Consider the following 26,813-nt stretch of genomic DNA (forward strand, 5'->3'; position numbering starts at 1 on the left):
TTTAGGTGGCCCTGGCCCCACAGGGAAACAACACACTCTTACCAGGCAGGATGTTGAAAGGGCTCGGAGCTTCCCCCTTCCCCCCGGCAGCCAGGGGCAAAGGGCCAAACCTTTCTTTGGACAAGATTAACCCTTGTCCTGCATCAGTAACCCTTGGCATCGCCCATGGTGTCTGCCGCCTTCCCTGTGCTGATCAGAAAGATGTAAGGTGAGCCGTGGCAGCTGGGAGGATGGAGTCAACCATTCTGCCTGAAGCTAAGGCACTTTCCCCTTTCCCTCCCCTCCTGAGGGCCACGGGAGCCACAGAAGGGTTTTGAGCTGGGCAGTGGCCTGGTACCACCCTGGTGGGGCGGTGAGAGCTTCCCCCCACACACGGGGTGTGGGGGAAGACCAGTCAGAGGGTACAGGAAGCCAGGCAGTGGCTGGGCAGATGGAGAGGATGGGTCAGTGTGACGGGGTGAAGGGGGGCAGTCACATCATGATTGTAAGTGCCCAGAGGTGGGATGGTGCCGGCTGTGGCTGGCCACCATATGCTCCAGGTCTGGCACAGGGCCTGGCTCGTAGGAGACGCTTTGTAAACGTCTATGATGTGAATGAATGCATGGGAACTTGGTGGTTGTCTGTAGGGGGAGATGAGAGAGAAGGACAATCACGGTGTCTGCTGTCTCCCCTGTCCTCCCCTCCTGTCTGCCAGGGACCCCCGGCCTGGACTCCATCTCAGACCCCTTCAGTTGGAGCTGGATCCCTGGCCTGGGTAGAGATCCAGACGCCTGGCTCCCGGGGGAGCTGGCCACCAAGCCCTCTGCGAGGCGGACCCCCAGCGTTCCTGAGAAAACCACCACCAAGGCCCCAGGGAAGATACCCAAAAGCACAAAGAAGTGGGTGACCAAAAACGCAAAGAGACCGACCACTCAGCCCGCCGTGATACCAACCACTAAGCACTCCAGGGCCACGGGCACCCAGAGTCCCCCAGAACTGACCTCACTGACCACCACCACTCCGACCACTGAGGCCTCCCGAAGACCGACCTCTGAGTTTACCACCAGGCTGACCACAGAGGACCCTCACAGGCTGACCTCACACACCACTGAAAGGCGGACTCCCCGGGTCCCCCGGGAACGGACCTCTAAGACCCTGGCAACACCGACCACCCAGGGCCCCCGAGAACTGACCTCTGAGGCCACCATGGAGCCATTGGCCGAGATCCCAGGAGTAGGTACTCCAGAGTCCTCCAAAGACCCAGCCCCCTCCCCCACTGGGGCATCAGGTGAGAGGAAGGAACGTGGAGGGTGAGGCTGACCCCTCCTAACCCCTGCTGACCCCTCCTGATCTGGGCTGTCTACCAGCAGGCCTGTTCCGGGTTCGTCTGGCTGATGGGCCCAACCGGTGTGCCGGGCGGCTGGAGGTGTGGCACGCTGGACGCTGGGGGACAGTGTGTGATGACAGCTGGGACCTGCGGGATGGCATGGTGGCCTGCTGGGAGCTGGGCTGCGGAAGGGTTAGGCCCCGAGTGGGCAAAACCCACTACGGCCCTGGCACCGGGCCCATCTGGCTGGATGACGTGGGCTGCAAGGGAAGTGAGGCCTCGCTGAGCGACTGCCCCGCTAGGGCGTGGGGACAGCACAACTGTGACCACGAGGAGGACGTGGGGCTCACCTGCACTGGTATGGCGGGGGGCGGGGGCTCAGTGGCCAAGGAGTCAGGGTGGCATGGGGGTGGGGACCCAGAGTCACTCCAGGAGATTCGGGAAGGGGACTTCGGAGCAACAGCAAGGACCTCTGAGCCGGGTCGGGGCTGTCCCCTTCCCCAATTTCTCCCAAGGCTATGCAGATGAGGAAGACTATCCCCCCTGGACCTGGGACCCCACCTCAGGAGAGGACCTGGCCAAGGGGACCACCGCGGCAGCGGTGCCTGCACACGCTCTCCCCTGGGGCACGGCTGGGAGCACAGGGGCCCCCTCCCCAACGACGAGGCGCCTTCCAAGCACAGGTGAGGGGCATGGCCGGGGTGGGGGGGGGCCCTCCATAAACCTCTGTGCACCTCCCTGCCGGGCTTCCAGAAAGGTCCTCCTAAATGAGCTGGCCTGGGTCTCAGAGACCCCAGACAGGTTTTCCTCGGCTCCAGAGACTCTAAGAACATTCCCTTCCTGGACTCAGCAGTAGCGCTGTCCTCCAGAGCCTAAAGGAGACCCATCCCCACGCCCTGCGGTGTGATTTGCGGAGAATCCGACCAGGCTCAGCAAAGCCCCGGCCCGCAGTCCTCCTGTAAACCAGCCGGGGCCTTGGGAGCCCGTGCCCCTCGATCCGGAGCCTCGACGGAAATCCCCCCAGACCTCACAGCCCAGGCCCACCCTGTCACCACGTTGTCTCCCCACCCCAGCCCCTCAAACCTGTTCTCCCAGCTCACGCTCTGGTCAGGGTCGGGCTATGGCTCAGAGGCGGGGTGGGGACATCCAGGTCGAGGGCTCTGTCCTCAGCCGGACCCCCTTCCTCTGGCCAGTGGGAGCAGCCTCCAGCCCCTCAGCTCTGTCCCTCTCTGCCCCTCCGCCTCTGTCTCGCTGTCACCTGCTTCCCTCCTTCCATCTCTGCTGCCAGGGGCCTTGACCTTGACCCCCCTCAGATGTTGCCCATTTCTCTACCTTCCTGTGTGTGTGTGTGTGTGTGTGTGTGTGTGTGTGTGTGAGGTCTCTGTCCTATCCGTGCGCAGGGTCTCTCTTGATCACCCCCTGCTCCTGTTTCTCACATTCTCTCTCTCTCTCTCTCTCTTTTTGGCCTCGCCTGTGTGGCACAGGCAATCTTAGTTCCCTGACTAGGGATGAACCCGCGCCCCCTGCAGTGGAAGCGCAGAGTCTTAACCACCAGACCCGCCAGGGAAGTCCCAAAGGAATTTATTTTACTTTTTAATTTTATTTTAAAATTTTTATTTCTTTATTTTTCCCTTTCAATTTCTCACCCTCCTCATCTCAAACACTTTTTTTCACTGCCCATTTCTTTCTCATCACCTTTCTAATTTTTTTTCTTTCCTTATCAAGTTCATACTCGCATCATTTCTATTTCTCTCTTTATTTCCCCACAGTCAGCTTCTCTTTATCTTTTCCCCTCTGCGTCTGGCTCTTTTTTCTTTCATTTTCCATTTCTCACTCCCCCACCCCCAACCCGTATCTATTTCTCACTGTACTTCATGGCCAGTTTCTCTTCATCTCTTCTCCTGTGTCCTCCTCTTTTTATTTACATTTTCAGTTTCTCACGCTCATTGTCTCTGTTTCTCACTATTTTTTTTTTTAATTTTTTTTTTTTTTTTTTTTTTTGCGGTACGCGGGCCTCTCACTGTTGTGGCCTCTCCCGTTGCGGAGCACAGGCTCCGGACGCGCAGGCTCAGCGGCCATGGCTCACGGGCCCAGCCGCTCCGCGGCATGTGGGATCTTCCCGGACCGGGGCACGAACCCGTGTCCCCTGCATCGGCAGGCGGACTCTCAACCACTGCACCACCAGGGAAGTCCTGTTTCTCACTATTTTTCACGGTCGGTTTATCTTTTCAGCTCCTAGTCTCTTTTTTCTTTTTCTCTGCCCCTTCTCGTCTCTATGCCTCGTCAGCCTCTCTCACCATCTTTCTCATTTTTTCTCCAAGTCCACACCCCGTCACCGCTGTTTCTCCCTGTTTTTCACGGCCAGTTTCTCTTTCTTTCCCTTGAGTCTTCCTTTTTCTTTCACTCTCACCATCGCGCCCTCCGCTCCGTTTCCCACTCAACCTCCCCCCCACCCAGGGTCGGTTCTCCCCTCAGCTTTTCCTCCGTCTCCTCATCCTTCTCGCTACCATTTCCCGCGTGGCGGCTTCTTCCCCCGGCTCTGCCGACGCCGTCCCCCCGCGACGACCGCTCTCTCCCCCCAGGTGTCGCCGCTTCTGCTCCATGTCCGCAGGACCCCGCCCCTCGCACCTTTTCCCGCGTTTTTCACACGCTCAACACGCATGCGCACTCCGAGGGCCTCTGCGGGAGGGGCGGGGCCTCGGATGGAGGGGCGGGCAGGGCAGGCTTCAATCGCCCCGCGCCGTGTGACGTCACAGGCGCGGTGCGCCTCCTGATTGGCCGGCTGGCCCACGCCGCGGCAATAAAAGCGGGTGAAGAGGGCGGTGACCTCGCAGAGTGGCGTCAGCCTCGGTCTGGTCTCTTTCCGGCGGGGAGGGTAGGGGGGCGCGGAGCAGGCATTGGAGGTACGGAGATTTGGGGTGGGGGGCACCCGAGCTGTGAGTTAGGGCTCAGTTTCCAGAGGTGATGCTCCTCACCTGGCAGTGTGGCCAGGATTTCTGAGCTTTGTTCTCTGCAGCCCGGCGCCACCTCCCTTATCCCGTAGCGACCCCTCGTGGCGGAGAGGTCCGATGCTGGGCGCGAGGCACAAATAAATACAGCACTAGGAATTGCACGATGGAAATCTCAGGGGTAACGTGTACAACCTTAGTAATGGGAAGACTTGGAGGGAGGTGCGGGGTGGCGTGGGGAGAGGGGGAACGACAGACAGGAATTCCTATCCTCGTTAGCAAGGTGGCCTTGAAAAAAATGACTGCTTCTTTGAACCTCAGTTTCTTCCTCCGGAAAAAAACGAAAACCGGAGCTCCAAGGACCCTGGAAAGAGTCAAGGAGAGCTCACTGTGCCAGGCACGCATGATTCCAACTGGGTGACATAGGTCCTGGTGTTGCCCCTGTGTTTCAGGTGCGGGAAAAATGAGATTCAGAGAAATTAAACTTTAACTTAGGAGCCATTATTGAGATCCATTTTAAACGATTTCGCACACAGTTTGCTTGTTGGATTGGAAAAGATTCTGGAATAACTGAAGTCATTGCAAGAGTGAATTCTGTAGTACAGCTCGCTGGGTTCCAGCTGTGGCTGCGCTGGGATTAGAACAACGAGCTGGGTGACCTCAGGTCCCAATCCAATGAGCAAAATGTGTGTGAAATCATTTAAAACCGCAAAACATTGGTTGTTAAAAGTTATTTACCGTAAATGAGCAACAGCTGCAGGATCCCAGGGACGGAGTGATTATTTCTAGTAGAGCAATTGAGAAAGACCTCGCAGAAGAGATGGTGTCATTTTCACCAGAAGACACCAGGAGGAAGGGGATTCTCAGAGGAGCAGAGGCTGGAGTTGAGAAAATTGCATTGCCTGTTTAGGGCATGTCGTCTCTGCTAGAGACTTTTAGCTGTCTTGTATTTGGCTATGTCAGTTTCTGTTGTTGCCATAACACGGCCACACATTAGGGGCTTAGACAACACAAGTTTATTATTTTGCAGGTCTGGAGATCAGAAGTCCCACATGGGTATCACTGGCTAGAATCAAAGTGTCAGCAGGGCAGGGCTGTGTTCCTTCCGAGGCTTGAGGGGAGGATCGTTCCCATGCCTTTTCTAGCTTCTAGAGGCCCCTCCATTCCTTAGCGCATGGCCCCTTCCTCCATTTTCAAAGCCAGCAATGCTGCATCTATCTCTCTGGTCTTTCTTTTGTCTTTACATCTTTGTCACTACAGCCGGGTTAGATTCTCTCATTTTAAGGATTTGTGTGATTAGATTGGGTCCACTTGGATTAACATAGGATAATCTCTTCATTTCAAGTTCTGGACCCATAATCGTATCTGCAAAGTCCCTTTTGCCAGGAAAGGTAACATATTCACAGGTTCTGGGGATTAGGGCTTGGACATCTTTGGGGAGCGTTATTCTGTCTACCATGGGATCTATGTTGTAGAGACTTAGTAGAGACTTTTTACATACTTGTTGAATGAATGAATGAATGAATGAACCAGTGAGAGACCGCTGTGTAAGTCTAGAGAGAGTGTACAGGAGATGAAGCTGGAAGCTTATGAAGGTTGAATTCTCACTTTCCTTTTCACTGAAGCAAAATTTCTTGAGGCTTCCTGGATGATGGAATTTGGAGACGCAGACATTAATTCATGTCTGAAATGTTTGCTGTGTGGCAGGCATGAGTACTAACCCCTGGGAACATAGCAGTGATGAGCACAGCAAGGGAGGGGGAAGGGAGGGCTAAGTGTTATAATTTAAAATAGGATGATCAAGAGATGACTTACTAAGAAAGTGCCATTTAAGTGACAACCTCAAGAAGGAGAGGGGGGAAGCCATGCAGATATCTGTTTGGAGAGTGTTCTGTAGAGAGCGGACAGCACATGCAAAGGCCCTGAGATGGGCGTGTGCTTAGCTGGTTCAGGAAACAGCAGTAAGGTCAGTGGGGCGGAAGTGAAGTGGTTGATGGGGATGATGGCAGGAGGTGAGGTCTGTGGTCCATTGTAAAGACATCTGCTGTGATGGGGAGCCTGGAGGGAGCTAAAGGAGCCTTCCAGACAGAGGGAGCAGCATGTGCAAAGGCCCTGTGGTGGGACCTTGGGAGACGGGCAAGAATGCTGGCCTGGCAGGAGGGGAGTGAGCCAGGCAGGGGGAGAGTGATCGGGGATGAGGCCAGTGTCTGGGTTTTATTCTATGTGCAGAAACCCTTGGCATTTTAAGCACTTTAAGTTATGGAGGATGTGATCACATGTGTATTTTCTTACTTTTTTTGGGGGGTGGGGGGGCACGCCTTGTGGCATGTGGGATCTTTGTTCTCTGATCAGGGATCACACCCATGCCCCCTGCAGTGGAAGAGCAAAGTCCTAACCACTGGTCCGCCAGGGAAGTCCCCCACATGTGTATTTTCAAAGCATTCGCTCAGGATGCCGCAGCGGGGTGGATGTAGGTGTAAGAGTGCATGCAGGGAGACCAGAAGGTCCATGCAGACGTGACGGTGGCCTCAACAAGGGTGGCAGTGGAGACTGAGAGAAGTGCAGGTGTTCAAGCTACCTTCCGGGGGTTGAGCTGGTAGGTTCGAGTGATGCGTTGGGTGCGAGGGTTGAGGAGAGAGAGTGAGGTAGGGGATGGGGACCCGCCTTTTACTGGACCAGGGAATGCTGCGGGGTGGGTGCACAGGATCCAGAGTGGGGATATTAAGAGCTCCATTAGTGATGCGTTCGACACACCCAAGTGGAGATATGAGATATGCAATCCTGGAGCTCCAAGGAGTGCCTGGGAGGAGGAAATTTGCAGCTGCGGGAATGGATGAGGCTATGCAGATGGACAGCCGTGTCTAATGGAGTTTCCACACCCAGTGGGGAGGTGGGATGACTCATGGACTCGGGATATCGCTGTATGTCATGGCTGCGCAGAGGGGAGAGCATCCAAGATTAAATGCCAGATTACAGGCTTCCCTGGTGGCGCAGTGGTTGAGAGTCCGCCTGCCGATGCAGGGGACGCGGGTTCGTGCCCCGGTCCGGGAAGATCCCACATGCCGCGGAGCGGCTGGGCCCGTGAGCCATGGCCGCTGAGCCTGTGCATCCGGAGCCTGTGCTCCGCAATGGGAGAGGCCACAACAGTGAGAGGCCCGCGTACAGAAAAAAAAAAAAAAGAAAAAAAAAATTAAAATGCCAGATTACATTTAGAGGTTGCATGGTAATAAGAGCATCAATAATAACTAATATTCATTGAATAATCTCCGTATGCCAGACACCATCTAAGTGCATCCCATGTTTGTTTGTTTTTGGCCGCATCGTGTGGCCTGTGGGATCTTAGTTCCCCGACCAGGGATCGGACCCAGGCCCCCTGCACTGAAAGTGCAGAGTCCTAACCACTAGACCACCAGGGAAGTCCCCAAAGTGCATACCATGGTTTAACTCACCTCCTCCACGTGGAACATTATGATATGAGTACTATCCTTGTCCCCATTTTATAGGTAGGGAAATTGAGGTCCAGAGAGGTCAGGACAGCGTAGGGCAGAGCTTGGATTCAAACTGCAGAATTCACACTCATAACCACTCCAGCCACGGAGACTGGGAAGAAGCCTGTGATAGAATTAGCTCTGAAGAACCCAGGAAGCATAGAGCAGGGTGTAACTTCCTCAAGGGGAAGCAGGGAGTGACCTTGGAATCAAATTCTAAATAAAAGCTCAACAGGGAAGGAGTGAGGTGAGACCCAGGAGATCTACCCCCAGAGGGAAGATGTTGCCGCTCAGAAGCAGATAGACCTGCTGGGTCTGAAACCCAGTGCTGCTCCTTAGCTGTGTGGCCTTAGGAAAATTCCTTGCCCTCTCTGGGCTTCAGTTTGGTCATCTGTAGGAAAACTGCAGCTTCTTTGCCCACCAGCTCCCCATGAGATTGCCAAAAATTTAAAATGTCTCTCAGCGGCAAGGATGAGGGATGAGGGTGGGCAGTTTGACAACATCTAGAGAGATGCCTTCCGCACGGCAGTCCCACAATTAGGTGTTGAGCAATTCCCACTCATGAAGAATCCACTGCAGCAAAACATTGGCTACAACCGAACCGCCCATCCACAGGGGCATAAATAAATCGGCAGTTGTGTGTTTATACGATAAAATGTTACACAAGGTTAAGAAAAAGAAGGAACTAGAGTTATATGCATTTAACTGAAAGGACAGCTTATCACTTGCCAGCCCTGTGACCCCATGGAGTAGGTGCCATTACGATACCCATCGTACAGGTGAGGAAACAGAGTCGTGGAGAAGTGAAGTGACTTGCTCAGCCAGCTAGGAAGGAATGCAGCCAAAAAGCAGGCTGTGAGAAGGTGTTTGCTGTATATATGTATATGTGCAGTCTTTCTGGTTGTAGGAAGCTAACACATGTGGAAACAATATAGCATTAGGGAGTCCCACCTGTATAGCTGAGGTGCAAAGGCATGCTTGGGAACTATTAACTAAAGGCTTCTCTGACAAAGGGAAGGGATGTGATTGGGCCCAGCAAGGGCTGTAACTCTGCAATGCTGCTTCCTTTTTTTCGATGTATATTTTAATTAAAAAATCTCATCGATCACACACTAATGGATCACGAATGAGAACGTGGCCATATCTTAGAGCGCATTTGGAGTACACACGGACCCAGGGAGTATGCCTGCACTTGGTGGGCTGACATTTTAACAGGAAGACAGCTTCAGTTTGTGTTCTTGATGGGGTCCTCCTAAAACCCAGCATCTTGGAAAGAAATCTTCACAACACTGTTATTACTCAATTCTCCCCGTATCTCTCAAGGTGGCGAGGATGGTTATGAGCCTTCCTGGACATGGGATACACCTTCAGGAGAGGTCCCAGCCAAGGGGACCCCCACCACAGGCATACCTGGACCCTCTGGCACCGCTGGCACCATCAGGAGCCCAGGCCATCCCTCTCTAGCTCCAAGGGTCCGTGGGGATACAGGTGAGGCATGTGGCTGGGGCGAGGGGGCCAGGGTGTTTCTGTGGTGGGATGGAGAGGTGGACTCCAGATTTCCCCATGGTGACCCAACTCTCACCCTAGAAAGACCAGGCAGAAATATATCCTGAGACAACGGGATGGAGAGGTGGACTCCAGATTTCCCCATGGTGACCCAACTCTCACCCTAGAAAGACCAGGCAGAAATATATCCTGAGACAACGGTTATTATCTATACCAGTGGTCTTCAACTGGGGGCAACTGGCAACATCTGAAGACATTTTGGGTTGTCATGACTGGGAGCAGGGAGGCTACTGGTACCTGGTGGGTAGAGGCCAGGGATGTTGTTACACATCCTCTGGTGCACAAGGTATCACCCACAGCAAAGAATCATCCAGCCCCAGATGTCAACAGTGCCAAGGGTGAGAAACCCTAACCTATACCATGTAAGTCACTCTGACAAATAAGAAAATGATAGGAAATCCTATAAGAGAATGGGCAAAAGATACAAACAGGTGATTTGCAGAAGAGGAAGCCCAAATGCCCAACGAGTATATCTGGAAGTGCTCACATTCATCATGAATCAGAAAATTCAAATTAAAACAATGACGAGCATGGAAAAAAATTTGAAAGGTAGATAATACCAAGTGTAGGTGAGGGTGTGGGGAGACAGGCATCCCCACTGGCTGTAGCAATTCGATAAACACAACCTAGTGGTGTTTAGTGAAATTAAATATGATTATATGTTATTACCCAGCAATCCTGCTCCTAGATCTATATTCCAGAGAAATTCTTGCACAGGCTTATAAGGGAATATGTGTGAGGATGTATTAGGGAATTGGAGACAAGTTAAGTGTCCAACAGCAGGGTAACAAGGAAGAGAAATGCAATGGTTACAGTGATGGAATTTTATGCAATAGCTAAAGCAATGATGAGCTATATACACAGCAGCATGGATAGGTATGAAAAACATAATACTGAGGGGAAGGTCAAACAGAATGAGATTTCCAGCAGCATATTATTTGCATAAATTAAAAGCACAAACACAGAAATACACATACACATATATTAACATAAACACATCTATGCATTCCGTATTGTTTAAGATCACACATATGTTTAAGGCCGTATGTGAAACACACTAGAGTGGAGGTACCTATGGGAGAGGACGAGGGGATGGAGATTGGGGTTAAAGAAGAGAAAAAGTAAAATAAAACAAGAGAAGACATCGCAGGGACTATTAATGACAACGTACCGTGGGGTATGAGTAGCTTAGCTCTCTGCACCTTGGGTTTGAAAAATTAAAAATCAGTACCACTCTAGGTTACTGAGTCCCTGTTCTATCGAACTAAGCTGAGATTCTTGAAATAATAACTAGGCACAGTTAACATTTATCAAGCAATATACCATGTGTCAGGCACTATTTTATGCACTTTATATGTATTATGCTTTAACATATTTATATGTGTTAATCCTCGTAGCAGCCACATGAGCCCTTCATGAATGATGTAAGTGCTATAATTGTTCCCATTTCACTGATAAGAGAAATTGAGGCACAGACATCAATGACTATGGCAGTATAAATAATCATGAGAATGCTTATCACGTGCTAGGCATTGTGTAAGTGCTCTGCACACACACGAGCTCTGAATCCTCATGATTACTCTACAAGGGAGGTATGTGGATATCTATGGTTTACAAATGGGGAAGAAACTGAGATTCAAGGCAGGTAAGTAACTTGCCCATGATTACCCAGCTAGGAAGTAATGGAGCTGGGGTTTAAATCCAGGCAGCCTGGCTGGAGGCCAAGCCCTTTACTTAACTGCTCCTCTGACCCTGCAGGGGGACACGACGCACCTCAAAGACCCTGCAGAAAAGTGGAATTCTGTTGAGCTGTGCTGTTCAATATGGTAGCTACTGACACAGGTGGCTATTTAAATTTAAGTGAATCAAAAATTTGAAAAAGGAAGGACCTACTGTATAGTACATGGAATATACTCAATATTTTTTAATAATCTATAAGGGAAAAGAGTCTGCAACAGAATGTGTATATATGTGTGTGTGTATGTATATATATCTGAATCACTCAGCTGTACACCTGAAACTAACACAACATTGTAAATCAACTATACTTCAATTTAAAAAATTTAAAAAAAGAAATCCATTCAAAGGTAAAAAAAAGAAAATTGAAAAAGGAAACATTCATTCCTTAGTTGAACTAGCTACATTTCAACTGCTCAGAAGCCACAGGTGACCAGTGGCTACCATATTGGACAGCACCGAACATTTCCATGACTGAGAAAGTGATACTTAATGGCCTAGGCTCTGTATGTAAAGGACTTGGGTTCAGATCTTGTCCCTGCAACTTTCAAACTGTGTGTGACCTCGGGCAAGTTACTTACCCTCTTAGCCTTATTTCTCTCATCTGTAAAAAGTGCTTGAAATTCACATTTACATGGAAGCAGGGCCTGGAAGAGGGTAAGCCTTCTCATTTTACTCAGGCCTAAAATTTGGGGGCATTCCAAACACTTAGTAATGAAGATAAATAAGATCTTAATACCATAGGTTAAAAAACAAATGAATGCAAAAACAATCCACGATGAACTAAGTAAAATTTTAACTAAAGTCAGGATCTGACCTACCTCACCAGGATCTGACAGAGCCAGTTTTAGGGGGGATTCCGGTGAGGTAGGTCGGATCCTGTCTTGGATTAAAATTTTGACTTTTTGTTCATTGTAGATCTTTTGTATTGATTTTGATTGTTTAAAAATATGGCGTAAAGAGATTTGTCTTGATTACTAAGATTACCCTTCAGATTCCCCCTCATGCTATGCACCGTCTCCCACTCCCCTCTCCCTCTTTATCTCCCTTCATCCCATCTCTGCCTTTCGGCCCCCTCTTACATCCCAGGTACCCCTCCACATCCCACCTCCCCCCGCCGCCCATCTCCGCATCTCCTGGAGGGGAGGACGCCAGGTGGCGCCTGGAGACATGGAGGAAGCGTGGAGGTGGGGCACTAGGGCGGATGAAGTCTGCCGGCGACCCGTGACGTCACAAAGCTTTCTGCCTTCCCATTGGTCAGCCCACCCCTAGGAGGCGGACCATGCCGCGGGGTGGGCGGAGCAGACTGACCTCCGCCGGCCGTCTTTCCTCCAACAGGTTCACTGAGGAAACCGTGGCCCGAGCGACGGCTGCGGCCCACAGCGGCCAGGACTGCGCCCCCCACCACTTCCCCAGCTCCCTCCGCCTCGCCGGGGCCCCCGGGCCCTGTCCTGACCTCTGACTCCTCGCCGCAGCTCATCCCCACAGCAGCTTCAACGGCGGAGGTGACCTCTGACCCTCCCGCCACTTTGCCGCCCAGCCCAGACCCGGCCTCCTGGATGAACTCTCACCGCACCTTGACAACCCCTGGCCTTACCTTGTCCACCCCTGATGCCACCGTGTTTCCAGCGCTGACCCCTGGGCTTTCACCCACTCCACCACCCACCATGCCCAAAGAACTGACCTCTGACCCCTCTGCACCGGCGGTGGTGACCCGCCTTTCCCCTACCTCAGAGCTGACACCAGAGTCTGACACAACCCCAGTCTGGGACACATCTCCATACCCCAACACAACTCCAGAACCTTCTAGTTTCCCAGACCCTTCCACAAGTCCTCACCCCACTACCATCCCTCACTCCACCATGACCTCTCACCCTACCACGACCTCTCACCCCACTACCACCCTTTACCCCACCACGACCCCTCACTCCAAGACCTCTCACCCCACCACAACCCCTTATCCCACCATGACCTCTCACCCCACTGCCACCCCTTACCCCACCCCCACCCCTCACTCTACCACAACCTCTCACCCCACCACGACCCCTCCTCCCATCACCACTGCTCAACCTATCACAACCCCTTACTCAACCACAACCCCTCAACCCACCACGACCCCTCAACCCACCACGACCCCTTATCCCACCACGACCTCTCACCCCACCACAGCCCCTTATCCCACCATGACCTCTCACACCACCGCCACCCCTTACCCCACCCCCACCCCTCACTCTACCTCAACCCCTCACCCCACCACAGCCCCTCCTCCCATCACCAGTGCTCAACCTATCACAACCCCTTACGCAACCACAACCCCTCACCCCACCACGACCCCACAACCCACCACAACCCCTCCTCCCATCACCAGTGCTCAACCCATCACAACCCCTTACCCTGCCACGACCCCTCACCTCACCACCACTGCTTACCCCACCATGACTCCTCACCCCACCTCAACCCCTATGGTCACTGCCAAGTCCCTTCTAACTTCCTTGGGAACAGAACTTCCCTTTCCCTCTTCAGCACCAACAGTCAAGCCCAGCCCACACCCCCGGTTGACCTTCACGGGGGCCCCTCACCCCTCCACGTCCCAGATGTGGAGCCTAGAGCCCTGTCCAGCAACAGAGTCCAGCCCCTGCAGGCCCTCTCCAGCCCCCAGCGTAGACACACTGTCCACTGAGAACTTCAAACCACCCACAAGCCAGAGCCCCAAAGTAACCTCTCCACCTACCCAGACTCCACACTCAGCCTCTGACCCCACTGTGACCCCTGACCTCCACCTGTCCCCTATGGCCCCCCCCTTGGATCAACCTCCCCCTGACCGCCTCACCCTAGGGCCAACTCCTGGTCAGAGCCCAGGCCCCCTTGGCCCATGTGAAGCCCCAGTGCCACCTGTAAGGGTCATGGCTTGTGATCCGCCTGCCCTGGTAGAGCTGGTGGCCGCTGTGAGGGATGTGGGTAGCCAGCTACAGAGGCTGACACAGGCTCTGGAGCGGGACCAGCAGGAGCGCCACGCCCTGGGACTGGGGTTGACCCAGCTGGTGGAGGCTGCCCAGGGTCTGGGGCAGCTGGGTGAGGTTGTAAAGAGACTGGCAGAGGTGGCCTGGCCCCCCAGCACACCTGCACCAACCACTGCTACCCCAGAGGAGGAAGAGAGGCCTCTGCGGGGAGATGTGTGACCTCATCTGGGGTCTGAGGGACTTAAGACACTCCCAAACCCAAATTGGAAAACCAAAGTATCTAATTAAAAACAAAATGTGAATGATGTTTCTGGGGGACTAGAGGAGGTGGAATCACAAGATCTGTTTGTGAATACAACAGGCACCATGTGAGGTGGTGAGGATGGTGAGGACGATGGTGATAGTGGTGATGAGTATGATGGTGGTTTTGATGGTGAAGATGAGAATGGTGATAGTGATGGTGAGGATGATTATGATGATAATGGTGGTGGTGATGAAGGTGACCATGATGGTGGTGATGCCTATCCTGATGGTAATGTGATAGTAATGATGGAAGTGATGATAATGATTGTGATGGTGATGATAATGGTGATGATGGAGATGATGGTGGAGATGATGGTGATGATGATGGTCATGAAGATCATGGTAATGACTATTGTAATGATGGTGATGATGATAATGGTGATGATGGAGATGATGGTGATGAAGATGATCAGGGTGATGATGGCAGTGATGATCATGATGGCAGTGATAATGGCCATGATGAAGCCCCACGAGGGCAGAAATCTTTGTCTTGTTCACAGATGTATGCCCAGCCCCTAGAACAGAACCTGACACCGACTGCACCCTCCATTAATATTTTTTGAATGACGAGTGCGTGATGATAATAACTAGTGTTCACTGGGCACCTCCTATGGGTCAGGCTCTGTTCTGAGGGCTTTGCGTGCATGATGTCATTTTACCTTCATGAACACCCACTGAGGAGGGTACTTTACCACAGCTCAGCAGGGGGAGGGTGAACTTTGGAGCCTAAATGCCTGAGTTTGAGCCTTTGAGGGCATGACCCTGAGCCAGTTACTTAACTTCTTGGTCTGAGTTTCCCCATCTCTAAAAGGGAAAATAATAATAGTACGCACCTCAGGGGCTGCTGTGATGATTAGCTGATAGATTAATACCTATGTGAGAGTGCTTAGCACAGGGCCTGGCTCTCGATAAGAGCTCAGTATGTGATGGGTGTTATTGTATTTATCCCCATTTTACAGATCAGGGCACTGAGGCGCAGAGACATTCGGTTGTGTACCCCAGGTCACTCAGGGAGTGCGTAGTAGAGTCGTGATTGGTACCCAGGCCCGTCTGACCCAGGGCCCTTGCTCAGAAGATATTACGTGCCCAAATCAGATTATCCTCGATTCAAGGCTGCCTCTTGGCTCTGGGACTCTAGCCGTTAATTTCCTTTCTCCAGCCTCAGTTTTTCCACCTGTACAATGGGGATAGTGGTCGTTCCTGCCTCCTGGGGTGGTTGTGAGGATTAGATGAGCTAGTGCAGGTGAGGACACAGCTTAGCACACGTGCTCAGTTAACAAGAGTGACCATGACGGCTCCTAACCGTGCTTCTCTGTGCCGGACACAATGTGGACTCTTAATACACTACATCCCGCCCTCACTATAGCCCTTGGGGGGAGGAACTTGACCCCTGTTTCAGAAAGGGCATTGAGGCTCAGAGAGGGCAAGCCCCTTGCCTCAGTCCACAGAGAAGAGCTGTGGGGACTCAGAATAACAATGCAAATTCCTCGGCATCAGACTTGGCCTGGGGTTCCAGGTTAGGCTTCCACGATGGGCCCCCGCTGAATGTCCTTAGGTGGGCCTCCTCCTCTCTCAGCCTCAGCTTGTAAACTGGGGGCTGTCTTGGAAGACCCCCCAAGTTGTATTCTGGCTGCTGCAGCTTCAGGCAGGGAACCATTCCCTCCTCCCCACCTCTCCCCAGACTGGAGCCTGGCTCAGAGGTCCTGGAAGGTCATGGAGCTGCTGCCCCCGCAGTCCTGCAAAGGCCAGCAGGGTCCAGTTACTTGCTGGGGGCGGGGAAGGATATTGTCCGAGGGTCTTGATAGATGAACTGTCTGCCCCTGCCAACAGATGAAGAAGCACACTGAGAGTCCTGTTCCCCGGGTCTCATTAAGCCCTAAGACTTAAATAACTGCTGACTAGTAACCTGGGGAGGGCCTCTGCTAGTCGGGACTCCAAGTGTGGCACCCCAACTTGGAAGCAAGAGGTCCCCTTTTTCGTTCCCAGGTGGGAGCAGGTGCACCCCTACTCCAGGTCACCCCAGAGGGCCCCACTGGGGATTCAGGCTCCTGGCGCCCCTCTGCAAGCCAGGGTTGGGGGAGCTACTGGGCACTCGGGCCCGAGGTCCCTCCACCCTCTGCCACCTCCTGCCAGCCCTAAAGAAGCGGGTGCTTAATTATCCGGTCACTCTATCCCTGCTTGGCCAGGCAGCTAAGCCCAAACATCTGGCCTCGGGGCCCATGGCCAGGATAGGAGGCCAGCCCCCACCTACTGCTGGCCCTGACCCTGGACACCTCCCACAGGACATCTGAACCTGATCCTGTGCCTGCCAGCTTGCAACAAGCCCAAAACAGTAGCTTCAGAGGCCTAGCAATCTTGATGCAGAGAAAACATTTGACAAAATTAACACCCATTCATGGTTTACAAACAGGCACACACACGCACTCTTCGCAAAGTAGGAGCAGAGGGAACATCCTTAATCAGACAAAGGGTGGAAAGGGAGGCACAGATCTGTCATTTCCCACAGGCGATACGACTGACCACATAGAAAACCGCAAAGAATCAAGTGGACAAGTGTTTAGCATTAATGAGAGTTTAGCTGGGATGTGGGATCAATACTCTAAAATCCTGTTCTCACAATTCCTTGCACCTCAAAGTGCGACCCATGGACCAGAAGTGTCGGCCACCCCTGGGAGCTGGTTAGAAAAGCAGAATTTCGGGTGCCACCCAGACCCACCGGATCAGAATCTGCGTTTTAACAAGGTCAGGGGTTAGGGGTGCAGGGTGGGGTGGTGGTGATGCGTGGGTGCTGCCCAAGTCGTTTGCATGTCTGTACTTGAGCTGAACGAATGCAGAGAACAGTGTCTCTGAGGCCCTACAAGGCTGGCGCCCTTCTGGGTCCCAGGTAAACGCTCTCCTGCAAGGAGGGTGTGGGTTGGTTGCAGCCCCACAGCTTTAACGTTCTGCGGCCATGAGTCGATCTGATGCGCATTGTGATTTTTTCGATTTTTGGGGTTTTTTAGGCCACACTGTGGCATGTGGGACCTAGTACCCTAACCAGGGATCAAACCCGGGCCCCCTGCATTGGACCCACTGGACCACCAGGGAAGTTCTGTGCATCATGATTTTTGATTTTGTGTTTGTAATGGATGATTCTGTGTTTTGAGGTCAATGAGACAAGGAAGCATTCTCTGGGCGCTGGGAGCGGGGACTCATGCAAAGCCCCACATCCCCTATGGGTTCTGGGGGCCAGACCCCTGGCTATCCAGCTTCAGGCAGGCTCCACGACCCCCTACCCCTTGAGGGTCTGCCAGTGATTATCCTGGTGCCCAGGGAACATGACATTCAGTAGCAAAGGGGGGGGCCAGGAAGGGAAAAAGCTTTTTTTTTTTTTTTTTGCCGTACGCGGGCCTCTCACTGTTGTGGCCTCTCCCGTTGCGGAGCACAGGCTCCGGACGCGCAGGCTCAGCGGCCATGGCTCACGGGCCCAGCCGCTCCGCGGCATGTGGGATCTTCCCGGACCAGGGCATGAACCCGTGTCCCCTGCATCGGCAGGCGGACTCTCAACCACTGCGCCACCAGGGAAGCCCAAAAGCTTTTATTTAAAAACAAGAAACCCTACGTTTTCTCTTCTAAAATATTTATCTAGTTATTTATTTATCTGGCTGCGCCGGGTCTTAGTCGCGGCACGCGGGATCTTCATTGCAGCATGTGGACCCTTGGGTGCGGCATGCAGGATCTAGTTCCCTGACCAGGGATCCAACCCGGGCCCCCTGCATTGGGAGCACGGAGTCTTAGCCACTGGACCACCAGGGAAGTCCCACGTTTTCATTTTGTACTGGACACCCACACATTTTGTAACTGGTCCTGCTTGTATACTTGGGGTTCCCCAGCTGGGGTGTAGCCAGAGCTTCCTTGGTGATCACGGGCCCAGGTACACTTTGTGGGGTCGGGGGTGAGTGGGGAGTCAAGACCAAAGGCTTTGGAATCAGATTCAGCCACCTTTTGACTTTAGGGTCTTTGGAAAGTAGGGGCCTCGACAGTCTCGTCTGTAAAATGGAGAGAGACGTGAACGGGTCCTGTGTGATGAGTGGGTCCTGAATTCAGCACTATTAGAAAAAGGGCAGGATTTTTCCTTTTTCATTTTCTTTTTAATGTGAACTCAGAGGCTCAGAGAAGGAAAGGAAACTAATCAAGGTCACAGCATGAGAACCTTGGAAATGCCTGTTTTGGTTTTTTTCTTTTAAGCAGCTTCATTGAGATGAAATTTACATGCCAATTTCACCCTTCTAAACATTTTATTGAAATATGGTTAATTTACAGTGTGTTAATTTCAGGTGTACAGCAAAGTGATTCAGTTATACATACATCTATTCTTTCTTAGAGTATATATATATATATATTCTTTTTTAGATTCTTTTCCATTATAGGTTGTTACAAGATACTGAGTATAGTTCACTGTGCTATACAGTAGGACCTTGTTGGTTATCTATTTTATATATAGTGGTGTGTATATTTTAACCCCAAACTCCTAATTTATCCCTCCCTCCCCCTTTCCCCTTTGGTAATCGTAAGTTTGTTTTCTAAGTCTGAGTGTATTTCTGTTTCGTAAATAAGTTCATTTTATCATGTTTTTAGATTCCGTGTATGTGATATCATATGATAGTTGTTTTTCTCTGACTTCGCTTAGTATGATAATCTCTAGGTCCATCCAAAGTTTACCCTTTTTACATGTACAATTCAATGACTTTTAATGTACTCAGAGAATTGTGCAACATTTAGCACAATCTAATTTTAGAGCTTTTCCACCACTATCGCCACCCCTAAAAAGCAAGCCTGTACCCATGAGCAGTCAGTCACTCCCCACTCCCCTGGCAATCACTAATCTTTCTTCCTCTGTGGATACACAGAATCCTACAGTAGGTCATCTTCTGTGACTGCCTCTGGGTTTTTGAGGTTCATCCATGATGTAGCATGCGTCAGTGCTTCCTCCCTTTTTATGGCTCAGTAATACTCCACTGGATGGATAGACCACATTTCTTTTTTTTTTTCTGCACCACGCGACTTATGAAATCTTAGTTCCCCAACTAGGGATTGACCCTGGGCCCTCAGCAGTGAAAGCGTGGAGTCCTAACCACTGGACCACCAGGGAATTCCCTAGACCACATTTGTTTTATCCCTTTGTTAGTGGCTTGACATTTGGGTTGTTCCCACTCTCGCTATTGTGAGCAATGTTGCCGTGAACATTTGTGTGGAGGCATGTTTTTATTTCTCATGGGCATTTACCTAGGAGCAGAATTGCCGGGCCATATCGTAGCTCCATGGTTAATTAACATTTTGAGGAACTGCCAGGCGGTCTTCCAAAGCAACTGCCCCATCTTTTACATTCTACCAGCCCCATAGGAGGGCTCCAACTTCTCCACCTCCTTGTCAGCACATGTTACTGTCTGTCTTTCCACTACGGCCCTTGCCTGGGTCCAAAAGCTTTCCGACCTTCCTTTCCATGTAGGTGTCCCAACTCGCATCTCCTCCAACGGAGGGGCGGCCACCTCAGCAACACACACCCACATACTCACACTCATCCTTACTCTGTCACACTCACATCCACACTCACACACGTGTGCTCAGGCCCCCAGTCCCCTCAAGACCCCTCCCCCAGGTCCTGACGGCCACAGGACACTCCTACAGTTTAAGAGCATGGAGCTTGGGACTCCCCTGGCGGTCCAGCTGTTAAGACTCTGCACTTCCAATGCAGGGGGCGCAGGTTCGATCTCTGGTTGGGGAATGAAGATCGAGCATGGACCCTGGACAGTTGAAGAGCTGGCCTGGATTTGAATCCTCCCTCTGCCCAACGTTCTGTGTGACCTCAGGCAGGCACCTCGGCTGCTCTGGACCACCTGTGTCCACCCCTGAAGGGGGGAGGATCTAAGGGACCCCTTCCAGCGAGTTCAGGACATGCCACCTGCTGGGAGCTGCTTGAGGGGTAAGCGGCTTCACTCGAGTAAAGTATTACGATTAGTATTATGTGTCTTGTCATTAAGTAACGCTAAATTAGCACCACCCCATCCACTCCTGTCTCTTCCTCCAGCCCTCCTGCGGGGGCCCATCGCTGGGTCATTATCACCTCCCAGTGTATCCCCAGCTGATGCCACCAATTAGCACCCTCTGTGCCCCCCCCCAGACCCTGCTCCTCTCCACTCCCCCGCCCCTCAGCCCCACCCCACCCCCCAGCCACCTCCAGCTTTTTTGGGACACATTCTTGGCCTAATTGCTTGGGTTATTTCAGATTCACGGGTGAGGTGGCAGGAGGTCCCGCTCGTGCTCCCCCTACTGCACCCACCATCTTATTCTCCCCCTACTCCAGGAAGCTCACCTGGATTGCCCGGGACAGGGGCCCATGTCCCCAGGTCTCTGGACTGAACTTAGATTGAAAGGATCCTTGGGGTCACTCCACACAGGCTGCCTCCACCACACCCCTCCCCTCCAGGCAACACCTTGGTGGCCACAGCAGGGGCCCTGGGGGGTGCAGGGCCAGGGAGAGGGTGACATATGATCCAGCCCTGAGTTGTAGCCATTCTCTAGGCGGGCGGCCAAGGAGGGCACAGAGAGGAAGAGAGAGTGTTTGCAAACAGGGCGGCTGCCAAGAAGGGGCCAGGGTGACGGGTGGCGGGGGCGGGTGGGTGTGAAGGAGAGGAGGGCCCAGCTGGTAACTGGCAGCCGCGCCTGTGACTTGTCTTCCCCCTGCTACACACACACACACACACACACACACACACACACCACACATGCAGGCCCAAGGCCTCACAGACACGCAAGCATCTCACTGCACACAGTGAGATGCACGCAGACTCTATTTTCTCCCCTCACCCAGGCAGTCACACGATTACATGAGCACACGGGGGCTCAGACGCTTGTAGACACACAAAGCCCACGCACTCATGTCATCTGCGTTCAAACCCTCATGTCTCTCTCTCTCCCACACACACAAACACACACCATTGTTTACACACACACGTGGGCTCAGACACTCATGGACACACAAATACCCAGAAATACACGCTCAAGTTCCTACCCACCTGAGAACAGCTGGACACTTTCCAGCTCTGGTGGCTAATCCCTCTCCTTCTCACACATATGTGTGCAGGGTAGGTGCAAACAGTGCCGACACACTCCCAGGGACACCACAAACGCACACGCAGAGCCAGCACCTCGCAGGAGTGCCCGGTGCGACCACTGTCTGCCATTCTTTCTGCCTCTGTCTGTCTCTCCGTTTCTCTCTGTCTCTGTCTCTCTTCCACAACATGCTCTCCAGGGCACACAGGCACGCACACGCCGGCCTTCTCTTTCCCACACTGCCAGACCGACAGCGTCACGGGGACCTAAGTGCCAGATGGACTTTATTTGCAGAGAGCGGTTGGGGTGACAGAGAGACAAAGCACATTATCGAGAGGGCGTGGGCCCAGCATGTGGGGAGGAAGAGGGAGTTAGGCAGGGAGCGGAACCCAGCAAAACAGAAAAGACAAGGGCAGGAAGACAGGCATACACGGAGGGAGGCCATGCAAAACCAGGGGGGTCCGTTTACTGAATAAGCATCTGTGGACCACCTACACGGGGCAGGATGACCCCTTCTACGTGGCATCCATCAGAGAGCAGGACAGGCTGAGATCCTGGGCCCCCGGGAGCCCACATTCCAGCCGGGCACACAGAATAACCACTACGAATAGATAAATTGTCCGGCTGGAAGGGAGTGAGTGTCACAGAGGAAAGGGGAGTGGAGCAAGAGTAGGGGGCTGGGAGTGCAGGCTGTAGTGTCCCGCGGTGGTGAGGGGCGGCCTGGCTGAGACAGCTTGGCAGGAGGTGCGGGAAAGCACCCAGAGCACCGCAGGCAAAGGGAGCAGCGGGTGCCAAGGCCCGGGGAAGATGGGGCAGGTGCGGACAGACACGGGGTGCTCTCGGAGACCCCCTTCCCCCGGACCAAGGCAGCAGACAGATGCCCTGACGCGGGAATTAAGGACAGAAAGGGGAAAATCATGAGACAGAGACCAACAGACAGCAGAGCAGCCAGCCGCCACCCATGAATGCGGAGGAGGCCTCAGGATGGGGGCTGGGGTTGCCTTCCGGAGCCTCCCCAGGCCGGGCTGGGCCCGGGCTGCCCCCATGCTTCTCACTCTGGGTCCCCCTTCTCCCCCTGGGGCACCTCCTCGGCCTCCCCCTCCCGCTGCCTCCAGGGCCGCCCCAGGTAGTCCCGGATGGAGCTCACGGGGCTTCTCCTTCGGGGGTGAGGGTCCAGCAGCCCCCACAGGAGAGCGTCTGCCACGGGCGTCAGGCCAAGCCAGGGCTGAGGACGGGCCTGGGGCTGGCCTGAGGCCTGCCAGATGACGTAGTCCTCATAGAAGGGGTCGGCCTCCACCAGGGGCTGGTCCCAGGGGAAGTAGCCAGTGAGAAGGCAGAAGAGCAGGACGCCCAGTGCCCAAGCGTCCAGGGCGGGCTGGATGGGCAGGCCCTCGGGGAGAGGTGGGGGGCCACAGAGCTCCGGGGCCGTGTAGGGTATGGGCGGCCCCACCAGGCGCAGCAGGGTCCCGCGGGGCCGCGTGTGGCCGAAGTCGGTAAGCTTGACCCACCGGCAGGCTGGGTCGCACACCAGCACGTTCTCCGGCTTGAGGTCCCGGTACACCAGGCCGCGGGAGTGGATGTGCTCCAGGGCTGAGGCCAGCTGGGCCGCACAGCGCTGGGCTGCTGGCTGCAGGAGGCCCACCTGTGGGTGACAGGTGTCAGGGTCCACCACCCTGCCTGCCAGCCAGAAGGGAACGGGGCCATAGCGCTTGTCCTCGGCCCCGGGGACCAGGCCCAGGGGATGGAGGGCCCCAAAGAGGGTGGCTCTGGTGAGGCCTGGTGTGAACCCCGTGGGCCCTGGTGTGAGCCCCGTGGGTCCTGGTGTGAGCCCCATGGGGCCTGGTGTGAGCCCCGTGAGGCCTGGTGTGAGCCCCGTGGGGGCTTGTGTGAGCCCCATGAGGCCTGGTGTGAGCCCCGTGGGTCCTGGTGTGAGGCCCGTGGGGGCTTGTGTGAGCCCCGTGAGGCCTGGCGTGAGCCCTGTGGGCCCTGGCGTGAGCCCCGTGGGGCCTGGCGTGAGCCCCGTGGGCCCTGGCGTGAGCCCCGTGAGGCATGGTGTGAGCCCTGTGGGGCCTGGTGTGAGCCCCGTGGGCCCTGGCGTGAGCCCCGTGGGCCCTGGCGTGAACCCCGTGGCCCTGGTGTGAGTCCCGTGGGGCCTGGTGTGAGCCCCGTGGGCCCTGGTGTGAGCCCCGTGAGGCCTGGCGTGAGCCCTGTGGGCCCTGGTGAACCTCAGTGGGTGCAGTGTTGGTTCTGTGGTGGCCATGAACTCCTTAGAGGCCTCACAATTCCACAAGACCTGCGGGCCCAGTGAGGCCTCTGCAGGGCTACCTGAGTCACCATGCAGTGAGTGTGATTCCTGAGGCCCAGGTTGGGTAGGGGCGTCCACGTGGCACCCCCTGAGCCATGGGAGGCTGACCCACCTTGGGCTGGATGAAGGCGATGAGGTCTCCATGCAGGACAGGCTCGGTCAGGAAGCTGTAGGAGTCAACTGACTCCACGCCAATGCCGTAGGCCGCCACGATGGCCGAGTGCGAGCCCAGGGAGAGGCCCACACAGAACTCATACAGGAAGCCTCGGAGGGTGGTGGAGGCCTTCGGGAGCTGCTTCAGGGCAAAGGTTGTGCCTGACGGAGCAGGGACAGAGGTGAGAGGTGCATGAGCCTAGGGCCAGCCCTGCTGTCCCTCAGCCTGGACTCTCTCCCATATGCCGCCCTCACCCCCTCCACCGCCTGCCCCCTGCCAAGCCTGCCCTAGAACAGCGTGGCCACTGAAACAACACCAGTGGTAATGATAATAATAATAACAATGATAATAGTATTTAGTGAGTTCCTACTCTGCTGTCTTGGAGCAGGTAGAATGGTACCACAAAAACCAAACTCAGAACTTCCAATAATTTTATTGGGCCCCTCGTTCCAGCAAACCCATGCCAAAAAGCCATGTTTGAGGCAACTGGGGAAAAGATACCCTGAACTGGGTATTAGACCCCACTAAGGAATTATTGTGAATTTTGCCACACGTGGAAACAACTTCCTAGAATGTAAGCTCCCAGGAGGCAGAAACTCTGGTTTCTCCAATTTTTGTTTTTTTCTTTTCCATTACGGTCCTTAAAAAACTGAAAATAGAGTTATCATGTGATCCTGCAATCCTACTCCTGGGCATATATCTGGTAAAGACTCCATTCAGATACATGCACCCCAATGTTCATAGCTGAACTATTTACAATAGCCAAGACATGGAAGCCACCTAAATGCCCATTGACAAATGAATGGATAAACACAGGATGGAGTATTCCTCAAGCCATAAAAAAGAATGAAATCGTGCCATGTGCAGCAACATGGATGGACCTAGAGATTGTCATACTGAGTGAGGTAAGTCAGACAGAGAAAGACAAATAGCATACGGTTTGTTCAATTTTTGAGTCACCAGCTGCCAGGGCCCAACCTTGCCCAAGAGGCTGTGTGTGATGGGGGAGGGTCACGTCCTTACCTAAAATGCTAACCATTCCCCTCCCCCTCCCCAACTGGGTGCAGCAGTGCCTCTTCTGTTTATCGACAATGCTCTGAATTCCCACCATCATGCACAACTGCCTTCGATTTTGAGGACCTGGAAGAGGCCCCCTTACAAACCCTCTGTTCCCCATTATGGCCTCCAAGTTCTGTGACAACCCAGGTCTGCATCTTTTTGCATCTTTTTCTGTTATGGGCTGACTTGTGTCCCTCCCCCCACCACTCCCCACTGCGAAATTCATATGTTAAAGTTCTCACCCTGCAGTATCACACAATATGACTGTATTTGGCCGCGCCACACGGCTTGCGGGATCTTAGTACCCCATCCAGGGATTGAACCCAGGCCCGTGGCAGTGAAAGCGCAGAATCCTAACCACTGGACCGCCAGGGAATTCCCTGGAGAGAGGGTCTTGAAAGAGGTAAAATGAGATCATTGGGGTGGTCCTTAGTCCAGTATGACTGGTGTCCTTATAAGAAGAGGAAATTTGGACACAGACATGCACACAGGGGAGACGGTGTGAGGACACAAGGAGAAGGTGGCCATCTGCAAGCCGAGGAGAGAGGCCTCAGGAGAAACCAACCGTGCTGGCACCTTGATCTCGGACTCCCGCCTCCAGAACTGTGAGCCCCCCCTAGTCTGTGGTACTTTGTTATGACAATCATAGGAAACTAACACACCCTCTCCCCATTCGTGCTGGGAGCTCCCTGAAGGCTGGGCTGGCTCAGACTCCTCCTTGGGGGCCCAGCAGCCCCCTGGACAGGGCTGAGCCCTCCAGTCTCCTTGGAAGGGGACGACCAGATTGGGGTTGGGGTGCACAACCACCGTGTGCTGGCCTTGCTAAGTGCCTGGCAGACAGCATGGCTCTGCGTCACTGCCACGATGACCACCAAGCCGGCCACGTGTGAGGGCCATGAGAGGGGGCTCTGTCTTCCTCCCCATTGTCCCCAGCAACTAGAGCTACCAACATTTCCTCAGGGCGGGGAGGAGGCCCACAGTTCTTTCAGAGAAGGAATCATCACCCACGTTTTCAAAGGAGGAGGCTGAGGTTCGGAGAGGGTAGGGGAGTTACTAAGAACACACAGCCTGGAAGGGGCAGAGGCAGGACTTGATTGAGGTTTACAGACTCCTCAGCCTTGGCTAGCTTCTGCCTGGGCCCACACCACTGCCCCCCGCCTCTGTCCCCAGGCCTTTGTACCTTTCTGACGGTGGGTGACCAGCAGGACCCGGCCAAAGCGACCCTGGCCCAGGGGACGCACGTGCTGGTAGAGCTCGTCCACCTCGGCCTGGACCAGGGTCTGGGCGCTCAGCGCCATCATGTCCTCCAGTGCCAGGGCCGCTTCCTGGCCCTGCTGCAGCTCCTCTGCCGTGAGGCCCCCCAGGTCCTCCCCAGCACCGTTCTCCACAGCCCCCATCTCCATTTCCACCTGTTTCTCCTCTGATGGCTTCCCAGGCATCTCTGCAAGGGCAGAAGAGAGGGTGACCAGGACTTAGGTCCTGCCAGACCAGGGGCCAGGGCAGGAGGGGCTGGGGACCTGGACTCCTGGATCTGAGGAGGAGGGTGGAAGCTGATTGTCTCAGGCCATCGTGACTCATTTTCCCTTCTTCTTAGAGGCATCTTGGGAGTGGGGAGACCAGTCTCGGGTTGGGGTGAGGTCAAGTCTGAGGGCACAGATGTCCCTCACCCCACCCCCACATCCCTGCGCCACCTGATGGCCTGAGGATGAAAGATGAACCAGATAACTCGAGACACCCCCCACCTGTTTCCAAAGCAAACAGGCTTGGGCCCTGGGGGTGGGTGAGCAGCCTCAGCCTCCCAAGAGTAAACAGGTGCTCTCTGCCCCCAGGGCCTGTGCAGGGCGGGCGGCTCACACCAGGGCCCGGGGGACGCCTGGGGCCTGGGTGGGAGCAAG

At 53.9% G+C, this 26,813-nt stretch overlaps 2 protein-coding genes across 2 annotated transcripts in view; one reads left to right on the top strand and one right to left on the bottom strand.

The window, feature by feature from the left end:
- Positions 1-20,368, top strand: part of SSC5D (scavenger receptor cysteine rich family member with 5 domains) — a 29,719-nt gene extending 9,351 nt beyond the window's left edge. The window contains exons 10-15 of the mRNA XM_049703356.1: positions 695-1,267; positions 1,347-1,664; positions 1,822-1,989; positions 9,066-9,230; positions 12,384-17,050; positions 20,043-20,368. Of these exons, the coding sequence (XP_049559313.1) occupies positions 695-1,267; positions 1,347-1,664; positions 1,822-1,989; positions 9,066-9,230; positions 12,384-14,224 (3,065 nt within the window). The 3' untranslated portion in view covers positions 14,225-17,050; positions 20,043-20,368. The remainder of the gene's footprint in view (positions 1-694; positions 1,268-1,346; positions 1,665-1,821; positions 1,990-9,065; positions 9,231-12,383; positions 17,051-20,042) is intronic.
- Positions 20,369-22,211: 1,843 nt separating this feature from the next.
- On the bottom strand, positions 22,212-26,403 carry SBK2 (SH3 domain binding kinase family member 2). Its single transcript, XM_033411961.2, has 3 exons — positions 26,099-26,403; positions 23,818-24,020; positions 22,212-23,042 (listed from the first exon to the last, which is right to left on the bottom strand). The coding sequence occupies exons 1-3, from the start codon at positions 26,355-26,357 to the stop codon at positions 22,452-22,454; spliced, it is 1,053 nt and encodes a 350-aa protein (XP_033267852.1). The 5' UTR covers positions 26,358-26,403; the 3' UTR covers positions 22,212-22,451.
- Between the last annotated feature and the right edge of the window lie 410 nt (positions 26,404-26,813).

Source organism: Orcinus orca, chromosome 20, assembly GCF_937001465.1.
Source record: "Orcinus orca chromosome 20, mOrcOrc1.1, whole genome shotgun sequence".
Taxonomy (NCBI): Eukaryota; Metazoa; Chordata; class Mammalia; order Artiodactyla; family Delphinidae; genus Orcinus; species Orcinus orca.

Bases quoted from the DNA above. Each gene is read 5' to 3' on its own strand.
- SBK2 (XM_033411961.2), bottom strand. From the start codon at position 26,357: ATGCCTGGGAAGCCATCAGAGGAGAAACAGGTGGAAATGGAGATGGGG. The intron at 24,021-26,098 runs GTACAAAGGCCT...CTGCTCCGTCAG, and splicing joins GGTCACCCACCGTCAGAAAG to GCACAACCTTTGCCCTGAAG. The intron at 23,043-23,817 runs GTGGGTCAGCCT...TGTCACCCACAG, and splicing joins TCGCCTTCATCCAGCCCAAG to GTGGGCCTCCTGCAGCCAGC.